At 40.6% G+C, this 11,073-nt stretch overlaps 1 protein-coding gene across 1 annotated transcript in view; it reads right to left on the bottom strand.

Moving 5' to 3' along the window:
* Window positions 1-3,852: 3,852 nt before the first annotated feature.
* Window positions 3,853-11,073, bottom strand: part of LOC122672226 (late embryogenesis abundant protein At3g53040-like) — a 45,555-nt gene continuing 38,334 nt past the window's right edge. Inside the window, exon 2 of the mRNA XM_043869721.1 lies at window positions 3,853-4,248. Within this exon, the coding sequence (XP_043725656.1) occupies window positions 3,853-4,248 (396 nt within the window). The remainder of the gene's footprint in view (window positions 4,249-11,073) is intronic.

Here is an 11,073-nt window from a genome sequence, read left to right as displayed (position 1 = left end):
GAGGCTGGATGCAAGAATGCCTATAGAATGTAGCCATGATCTCCCTAGGAACATGTTGTAAGAGACATGAATATCAATAACTTGAAAGTCAACGGTGAACCAGGCTGGCCCTACCTTGATATCCATGGTGAGGATTCTGATCATTTCTCACCTAGTGTTGTCATATGCCCTAATGGCTTGGCTTGAAGGTTTCATCTTGTCAAAAGGCAAACCAATGCAGTTTGCAGCTTTCAATGGGATGACATTGAGGGCTGAGCCATTATCAATCAAAACTTGAGGGACTTGATTTTTGCTGCATTCTACAGTGATGCAGAGTGCTCTTTTGTGTCCCTTCCCTCTAGATGGCAAATCCTCATTTGAGAAGATTAGCGATTGGATTGCATATGTGGCTCCTACTATATGGGATAGTTCCTCTGGTCCCATTTCAATGGGCACTTGAACTTTGGTCAGGGCTTTTAGTACCGCTTCTCGGTGAGTTGGTGAGGCCATTAGTAATCCCTAAATCAAAATATTTGTCTGGGCCTTCTTCAACTGATTCAATACTAGATTCTCAGGTTCATTGTCTGGCTTCGGGTGATTAGACTGATGCTTCTCTACCGTCAAACCTATATCCTTGAAATCCTTTCCACTCCTGGTCTCCATTATCTCTGATTCTTCTCTTTTGATGATTAACTCAACTAGGCAAATATCTTCCTCTTCTGTATCAATGTCTGTGATAATGATAGTTCCTACAGTAGGACTCCTCTACTTTGCCACTTGCTTCTCAACCTTGATTTCCATAACAGAGATGGACTACTGAGTCTGACTCAAGATCTTTGCCAAAGATTCTTGCTTTTTAGTGATTTGTTGCATTAGATGGAGATGTTTAGGGTCGCCTGGGTTCTCAGTGATCATCTGATGTAACTGGTGGAAGGTTTCTAAGGTTGCTTGATGCATTTTTCTTGCTTTAGCTAAAGACTTGTAGAAGTGGCCAACCTCCTCATCTTGGGAATCGAGGATTTTAAAATCTGAACATTCGTCTGGATTGGAGGTAACTGGATAAATGTTTCCCATAGGATCAACAAAGTGGTCTTCTTCATTCACATTATTGAGGAGGAAGTCATCGTGTGCCTACACCCATTCATGGTATTCTTCACTGCCACGATCAGGTGAAGAAGGGGGAGTTCAACACAAATCTTGTGTCAGAGCAAGCGTTAATTTCACCAAATTTTCCGGGTTACATATAGCTTATGGCAGAACCCACTGTTCCCTGATTGGTTCCAATTGTAGAAGTTCCTCTTAATACTTGTCATCTGAAACCACAATCTTCATGAGCATTTCTTGGATTTTATCAATATCCACGTGGACCTTGCTTATTTGGAAAGGTAGATCCCAGGGTGCTAGCCCACAAATATTTCTATATTTGTCAAAAGGGATTACTGGCTGATCAGATTCTTCTTCCTCCTCTTCCATAGATTCCCCCTCCTCTTCAGACGAATCGCCTTCTCCTTGTTCTGCTTCTAAATCATCGGATTCCCTTGGTCCGAATTCTTCCTCACTCTCATCTTCTTCAAACGAGTCTTCTTCACTTGAACTTTCCTCATCATCCACCTCCATGTGGATATCATTTGTGGGGTTAAAAAAGGGATCCCCCGTATTGATGTTGTTGATCCACATTTCCCATTCTTCTCTTCCTAAGGCCTCGAGGATGCTTGAGAATTTGAATATAACATGAGGTCTTGGGGAGGTACTCCAAATATGTCTTCTTCCAAAGCGTTGGTGAGCCAAGTCATATTTCTTAGTTCATGCAAAGTTTCGAGGAGCAGATCACCTTCATTTGGCATTTCTAACTGTTCACATCGTGCCACAAAATTGTTGCAGATTAGATCTAGGAATCGGGAAGTGGCCTTGTATAGGATCTCTTGGGTGTTAGTGGCGACATCCATTATGTCTGCTACTTGGTAATAAATACTCATGCTCCATCGATCAAAATATCTTCCAGATAAAGACAATCTCTTCTAGGGTTTTTCGGGGACCCTATTTCTTCATCATTTTCTTCTTCGCTGTCGCTTTGTGAGAGGAAAGGTAGGATGAGATTGGTGGGATCAACATTGTCGTCATCGGCCCCAATGCTATTTATCCATCCAGCTACCTTTATGGAGAACTAATCCTGGGAAGATTCCAAGCAAATCTCCTTTTCAGCGAAATTCATCTATTCATCATATACATTGGTGCACTTCATTTCTTCTTTCTCCTCTGTACTATCTCCTGTGTCTCCTCCAATCTGAATGAGGGAGACCTCTTCAGATAAGGATTATCCAATGGCAAGTGCTGACATGGCCTTAAGTAAGTCAGGCATCACCTTCTTTATGTCCTCCTCACTTTCCTCATGGTAGTCAGAGGACTTCTGCTTTGGTGCCAACTGATCAACTTCATTCGCCGTGAATCCGTACTTTCGCAAAGGTACACCTGGCTCGAGGCTGTCTAGACCCTTATCTAGGAAATGTAATTTTTGGCATCGCCTATTAGATATCATGCCTCTTCTATGGTCACAAAGTTTTCCTCCTTCTTGGATGCTACCATTGCAGTTTGTTCTGGCACAACGTGTACATACTCGCATCTGCTAGGCCCTTTTCTTTCGAGCCTTCTTACGCTTTGAAAAATACCATTCTTCTTCTTGGAATGCTTCTCTCTTTTTTGGGGTTGGATCAAAGTAGTGGGATCCAGTGGAAATTCTTCTTCTCAAATCATGTTTACTGACCCTGTTGATGATTCCAGAGAGTAAAGACCCCTTTAATAGGCTGTGGTACTTTCTTTAGTGGAAGAAAAACTCTGCTTGCCTATTGTCTGGAGACCTCGGGTGATAAAAGGGGGAGTCGGGTTGGTTGATCTCTTGAGAGACCTCCTATCTAGTCTGACGCTCTCTCTTCCCTTTCTTCGATGTAAGAAGGGCTCTGTAAACACGTGCATCCATTAGCTTTCTTCTCCTTTTAACAGGCCTGATTAGGGGAGTGGGATCCTCTGATTCCAATTTTTTCTGCAACATATTCACCCCATGAGCTGGTAACGGATTTGCAGTCATGTTCGGCTGTTGCCTTGTTTGAAGCTCGATCTTCCCAGCGTCTATCATGTCTTGGATAGCATGCTTGAGATGTATACACTTGTCCATCTAATGGCCCTTTTGGTCATGATAGTGACAGTATAGATTAGGCTTATGCGATGTCAATAGATTGGCCATATCCACATGTCGGGGTGGGGCAGTGTTGATCATTCCTTCCCTCTCGAGCTTGGTGAATAGCACGATCGGCGTCATTCCCCCAAAATTGAAAACTCTTTTAGGAGGTTCTGGTTCTGCCTGGATTACAAGTGGCGGGGTGATTACGGAAATGATTTGTACTTTCACTGCTTGGCGACTGGGTCCTTCTGTGTTCATTCCTTTTGGTTTTGAGACCTTTCTTCCATATTAAGTCCCAGTCTTCTCCTTGGCTACCCCTTGTACTTGCCTTTCTTTAAAGATCTTGTCTTCAATCTTCTTTCAATGGTCATGAGGGCATCGAAAGTTTTAATGTGGTAATACAACTTATCATGATACTCCCCGTACAAATTTTCAAGCAGAATCTCCACCTATTCTTCTTCAGTAGGACGGTTCCACATCTTTGTAGCCTTTTCTCGAAACCTTACGATGAAATTCAAGAATTCCTCACTTGACTCTTGCCTCAAGGTTTCCAGTTCTCTTCATGTAGTGTCCATCTTAGTATTGTAAGAATACTGTTTAGTAAAAACTTTCATCATAGAGGACCATTTTTTAGTCTAAGTTTGGTCTAACTGAGTTAACCATCTCAGAGCCGATCCGGTCAGAGAATAAAGAAAGGCCTATCCCATCTGGTTTTCTGTAACATCCCAAGATTTGGCCACCATGGCGAAGATCTTGAGGCGGGCTTTAGGATCTCTTGAACCATCAAACTTGTCTAGCTTCCATTTAAAGTCGTCAGGTATTCTTCCTTTAGGGAAGAAAACCAGCTCCTCTTCAACTTTCTCTTTGCCGTTGTCTTTGACTGCAACCTCTAGTTTGTCAACCTTTCCTCTCATCTTCTTCTCCCTCTCAATTTCGGGAGGGTCAGATGATAGGCTTGCCACTACCTCTTCTCCTTCTTCTACTATTAGCGTAACTGTTGCCTTGGGATTTGTTGGAGTAGCCTTCTTTACTTCTTGTTCAGTAGACACTGGTGTTGAATCCCCTTTGGAGGTTACTTGGACTGCTTGTAACACCTAGGTCATGAACAGTCTGATTTCTGCCTCATCTACTTGCAACTGCTCTACTTGCTGCTCCAAATGACTTTCAAAGTGATGGTTGTCGGTAGGGTCCATGGTGTTTCCAAGTGATACTTTGGTCAAAGAATTAGATGAGGGGAGATGTGATGGAATGCTTGAAAGGAATGATTGGTTGATCCGAGTTAATCTCCCAGAACTTCTGGTCCACACAGGTAAGGAAAAATTTCTCGGATAGGGAATCATGCCTCTACATAAGAAAGAAGAAAGAATCCCATTCAGATGCTTAGGAGAGAAGGAACGAATTTATTTTTGGTGGGGCAAGCAAACAGTTAACTTTCTCTAGGCCATCGTTCTTGGCTTTTGATCACCTCATACTTAGGTAACTGAGGATGTGATCATTGTCCTTAACACCAGTGGTTAGGAAACCTCCCCTCCTTTCGGGAGGATTGGATAGTACGTCTCGAATACCATCATCGTCTGCTGTTTCTCGAGCCAAGAACAAATTTTCTGGGCGGACACACAAAAAAAGAAGCCCAATCTAAGATTCTACTTGATATATCCTGAGATAACACAAGATGCTCACTCTTCGAGGGACAAGTAGAATTCCAGTGCGTGGGGATACACTTCCCCAATTTTTTTTTTCTTCGAGGGACTATTGAGGGACCTTGGCATTCCCACTCAGTTCGGCATCTCGTGTTAAAACAAGGTTAATCATTGATGGCTCTTAAATTGGGCCTCAAACACGCTAATTGAAAGTTAGTTTGTGTCGCATCCCTATCATATCTGGTTTATTTTCCTACATGATGCATGACATAGGTAGGCTTACAGGACAGAAAAGGTCACTCTTGATATACCTGTCGCTTATGCAAGTCATGGGTATGTGATTCTTTTAATATACTTGGGGAGTAGGTCACACGATCCTAGAATAGCCATGTTAGTGCCTTTTTTGAGTGGCTGAAGCACCCCACAACATACTAGTGGCTACCCTCGTCGGTGATTACTTATTCCGTAAAGTATGTATCAGGAGCTGTAGCTTTGCCGCGAATTACCTATGACTACACATGGGGACCAACGACTAACTACATAGCCAAATGTATTCCCATGCTAGGTGTATATATATGCATGAAAGTGGTGTAGGAAGCAGCTATCATCCAATCTCAGAGTACTTAGTATGGCGTATCTCACCTCCCCAAGGGTAGAGGTACGACAGGGAGTACCCTCGTCATTTGATTTCACTTCGAACACTATGTATGATGCGGTTAGTACAATACAGAAGTCAGCCATACATGTTTTCATACAGAAATGGAGAGAATATTCTTACATTTATTGGTTGCATCTATTTTCAAAAGCTTGACTATGGATGGGCGTTTTATCGACCACTGGTGCCCCCAGTGAAGTCGCCACTGTAAGTACCGCAGTCCTCGGGGACGAGGTTTCCATTCTGCCTTATGGCGACAGGGATTAGTCTTCTGTTGACGGCATGTCATTGGGACATATTATCATGGGGATGGGGGTGATGCTTCATAGGAATGGAGTCGCCACCTAGGATTAGGGCCTAGGACCCAATGGGGGGTAGCCCTACCCAGTGAGTGGAAATGGACTACGGGATTTCATATGGTCTGGTTAGAGATTGGGCAAGGGGTCAGGTTACAAGTATGGGAAGGTATTAGGCACCCATCTTGTCCGATTGAATCGGTCTTTCTATTCTAGATGTTGAATGTCGAATATTCTCTCCTCATAAAGTATGTTTAAAATCACTGTACAGAATGCATTCTATTTACACTATATGCACTAAAATAGGAACGGGAAAACACAGAAGACTACATTATAAAGACGAAAATATAATGATTATACCTTCACGCGAGAATTCCTTGATTATCAGTGGTCCCCTGGCTCAGGTGGAGACGGATGGACGTATTATCACCGGTTCTTTGGACAAAGTCACAGCCTGATGAGGGTGTTTCTTGTTTTCCGTATAGGAACAAAATAATGGCTATGAAAGGAGATTCCTACTACCGGTATATAGACGAAATAACAACTAGGTTAGGGAGTGAGCACTCATCGCTCAAGTGGGATAATCGAAGGATCTATCCATTCTCTGGGAGTGGCTGCTCACAATCACTCAAAATGGCCCAAAAGAGGGGAAAATAGCTGAGGAATCGATTTGGAGGGTCTCCCTTACCCTAATTTTTCATGAAAATATAGGTAGGAGGGCCTCCAATTTATAGGGGTGTCTTACAGATCACGGTGCCGTAGATGATAACCACGACGCCGTAGATGATAACCATGGCATCATAGAAGATTTTTCCACGGTGCCGGGGATGACATCACAAAAGTGACGATTGTCCTTTTTTCCGGTGCCGTGGTAAATCACCAAGGCGCCGTGGAGAATTACCACGGCGCTGTGTTCTATGGGACTTCCCGGGTTGGTTGGGGCTTACTTTGGGCTTCTCAGGGGGTATGGGTATGATGTCTTCCATCCGTGTCCCATTGTCATTATCACCAAGGCTAGTGGCAAAATTTCAGTGTTTAAATCGACTTTTTCTAAAAATACGTTTGATCCCCCCATCAGGATCGAAACGGCACTATATGTATATGGATGCACTAAAATCATGTTTTTAATCAATGGTAATACCCAAAAAAGATTTTGTTCGCACTCGTTGCACTTATTGCCCTTGGGGGCATTTTGGTAATTTACCAATTAAAGGCCCAAAATCCCATTCCAGTAATACTATTCAGTATGTCTGGACATTCATCACTTTTGATCTTTGTAAATCCCCAGAGTGTTACTTTTGATACTCATTTACCATTATACCCTTGGGGGCATTTTGGTCATTTCGCAACCAAAATTTGTTTAGGACTCAGAAAAGACTCCTAAAAATTGCAACACATGTTTTTGACATTAATAAACATGTTTTGACACACATGATCATCTTCATGCATTTTTGCCTCCAGTTTTTCATTTTGGTAATTATTATCATTTTGAGCTGGATTGCAATTAGATACTTGGCATATCTCATATATGTTTGGTTGACATATTCAATCATGTTTAATTTCAGTGGTGATGCTAAAATATGATTTTCCTACATTTCTGCCCTCTAGGGGCATTTTGGTAATTATTCCATTTCATGCTAGATTGTATTTTTTACATTAGGAATGTCTCATATATGATTTTAATCATGTTTTAAAATCATTGGTTTTTTTCCAATCGTGGTTTGGAACTACGTTGACCTGATCCCTTTCAAAGGGGTACATAGGCACTCGTTTAAATCGAGTGCGGTCTCTGATCTAATGATCTTTTATCTTATGATAATCTCATGCTTGTTTACATTTTAGATAATTGGAATATCTCATATATGTTTGGTTAACATATTTAATCATGTTTATTATCTTGGAGTGCATTATTGGTATTTGGAATACCTCATACACATGTTTTAATATGTTTAGTCATGTTTAATATCAATGGTGATGTTTAAATATGGTTTTCTTCACATGAAATGTAGATTATGCCCACCAGGGGGTGCTTGCGTCATTTTTGTCATTTCATGATATTCTGCATTTTAGGTATTTGGAATACCTCAAATTTATGATATTAATGTATTTCTTCATATTCCTATTAATGGTGATATTTAAATACGATTGTTCCATACATTTCTGCGTTTTGTGCCTTTATGCCCTTTAGGGGCATTTTGGTAATTTCCATTATTTTATGTTGGTTTGCATATTTAATGTCTTACGATGCATGATCAGGATATTTTGACAATAGATAAATCTTGCATGTCATATGAGACTTTATTTAGAGAGAATTTGTGAACCCAAGCATCTAACACGAACGACCGGCTCCTCCGGGCGGAGTGGGGTGCGTACAACCTTCCCATCTCCGTAACCTAACCTCTTACCCATTCTTTGGTAGGATCATATAGAATCAATCATAGACCTATCCTCTAACCAGGATTTGGGATACCCGTTTAGGGTTCTAGGCCTTTCACAAGTGGCGACTCCCTTCTATTATTGTGCTTTCCTCGCACCCCCATCACCAGTTCATAAGAGTGAACCACAATAATATCACCATCATTTTGGCATTTTCAAATCTGAGTCGTTAAGGTCCAGGGACAATTTCAACAGCTATAAGGCGGCACTGTCATTGAGGTGTCAAACCCCTGCATCGCATATCCATCCTCCTCTCTCGGAGGGGGAGGGAGGAAAAGGGGTGCACCCTGGTCGGTCAGGCGCTTGCATTGAAGTTGGTTGTATCTCCTACACCATCATATACACCTAGAGAGGGGAGGAGAATCGATGGGTGTTGATCATATACAAGGAAGATTTATGTAGTTAAATGGAGAGGGAAGATTGCGAAACTGTGAAGAACATGTATTGCATGTTGCATATTCGCCTTTTCTCCTTACCTTTTACCATATATGTTAAGAGTTTTAAGTAAATTACAAAACTGTTACTAGAAAGTTAGGAAGTAAGAAATAAATTGAATTGATTATTTGTTAGGATATTGGGATCATCTCCATGATTGCCCATGGGAAACCAATCAAAGGAATTGTGGGTTTGGTATAAAATTTTATCAAACCCTTCTCTTTCTCATCCCATGAGAATTAGGGTAAAAACAAGCACAAAAAAGAACCTCTCTTTCCATCACATGATAAGAGGAAACCAACCCATACCCGAATGCACAGCGGAAAGAGATTGATTTGGGTGTTCTTTCACATCCCATGAATATCAAATAAAATAAACTTAATGAATATTAAAAAAAATAAAGATTCGCTAACTTGGAGAGCCTCAAGTGTTGCTCCTCCTCTAGATAATGATTCTTATCACAATGAACACTTCAAGAAAACCCTTCTTGAGTCCTCTTGATGCAGCCAAAGATCCTCAAGTCAAACAGCCAGCTTCTCCAAACCAGAAAGATCCAATCTTTTTAAAAACCATGGTTTTCCAAAACCTTAAAATAGCTCACCACTCAAATAAGCAAAAGAGCAAGAAAGAAGAGAGAGGAGAGAGAAATTGGGTAAAGGGGAGAGAGCAAGAGAATCTACCAAACATGCTTGGCCTACTCCTCTCTCGCTGGTATTAATAGGTGGGGCTCTAGAGAGTCCCCTTGATCAGTCCTTATGAGAGTCTGACTCTCTCTCTTTCCTCAAGTTTGATTTGAAATCTATGGGTTTTCTTGATGGGCTTCTAATTGCTGAAGAAGCAGAATCTAAAAGAGAATATAAATAATTAAAAAATTTTTATTCTTTAATAGATAATTAAATAATTGCATCACATCCATTTAAAATTAAAAATTAATTATTAATTAATAAATCCCATAAATTCCCTCGCATAATAACAACTTATTACGCTCCAACCCTCCACTAATTGATATCATCGTTATGGAATCTAGGGCATGTATCTCAATACTACCAAACCCCATTCAATATTATATGTCCATATCAAATTGTCTATGTACGTGATCAGAATCCGCAAAACAAGATTAAATACCTTAACTAAAACCATAGATATAATTTATCATTTTATGTGAAAATAAGTTTTGCAAAACCATTTCTAAAATGGTACAGGATCTTGATTCTCATCGACTATCCTCAGACAATTTATCCTTGATGTTCTCCAATCAGGTTGAGTGACTCTTTCACTCACATAATATTTATGCATTCCCATAATATCGGCTTTGGTTCTCTTGAACTGTAGTTATTGATGAACCAAAGAATGCGTTCACATTTTGTAATGACAAGGCCCTCTCAGGTACTAGGACTTAGTGACACATGTTTATCCCAAACCTACGTCTGGTAATGATACATGAGGGAATCGACACAAGTAGATTCTTCACCAATACAGACCTATATGGGTACTCGCATTCATATCCTAACATCAACATGTCTAGGCATACCTAATGCAACAACCATATGATAAACGTGCCCAACCCAAACCCTAGTCTTAGCTACCATTTTAAGTGTAAACTTACGAACATACATTGTTCAAAAAAAATTTTATATCACATGTGATAATATTAAACAAAAATGTATAAACGATTCAGTACACAATACATCAGATAGAACAGGAACAAACTAGGTTTGATGGACATATATATCCAACAATCTCCCACTTGTACATCAAAGCCAATTAGCCATACATTTTAAACCCATGCCCTCGATTAGCTTTTCAAACACTCCAGGAGATAAACCCTTTGTCATGGCCTCAGACACATTTTCAATAGTGTCCACTTTGGAGATACTCATGTCATCTTGTTGGATAATCTCCCTAATAAGGTGATACTTCCACTGCACGTGTTTGTTCCTTTGATGAGCCCTAGGCTCCTTTGCTTGTGCAATTGCCCCTCTATTATCACATAACAAGGGAATAGGACACTTGAGAAGGTCAGGGACTACCTCTAGATCTGATAGAAACTTTCTAAGCCAAATAACTTCTTTTCTCGCACACACATGCTACCAGGTATTTGGCCTCGGTAGTGGAATTGGATGTAGATTTCTGTTTTGTACTCCTCTAAACAATGACACTACCACTCATTAGATAAACCATCACAGACGTGGATTTTCTATCATCTTTGTTAGTTTTAAAATCTAAGTCAGTATACCTCAGAACCGCCAATTGATCACATCCATAAACTAAGAAATAATCCTTATTCCTCAAATACTTGAGGATGTTTTTCACAATAGTCTAATGCTCTCATTGGGGATTCGACTAGTAACGTCTCACAATACCTACTGCATAGCAATTGTCTGTCCTCGTACACCATAGCATACATAATACTTCCTATTATAAAGGCATAGGAAATCCTCTTCATCTCTTCAATGT

Source organism: Telopea speciosissima, chromosome 8, assembly GCF_018873765.1.
Source record: "Telopea speciosissima isolate NSW1024214 ecotype Mountain lineage chromosome 8, Tspe_v1, whole genome shotgun sequence".
Classification (NCBI taxonomy): Eukaryota; Viridiplantae; Streptophyta; class Magnoliopsida; order Proteales; family Proteaceae; genus Telopea; species Telopea speciosissima.
Note: the sequence above shows the minus strand (reverse complement) of the source record. Positions and strands in the feature narration are given on the sequence as shown.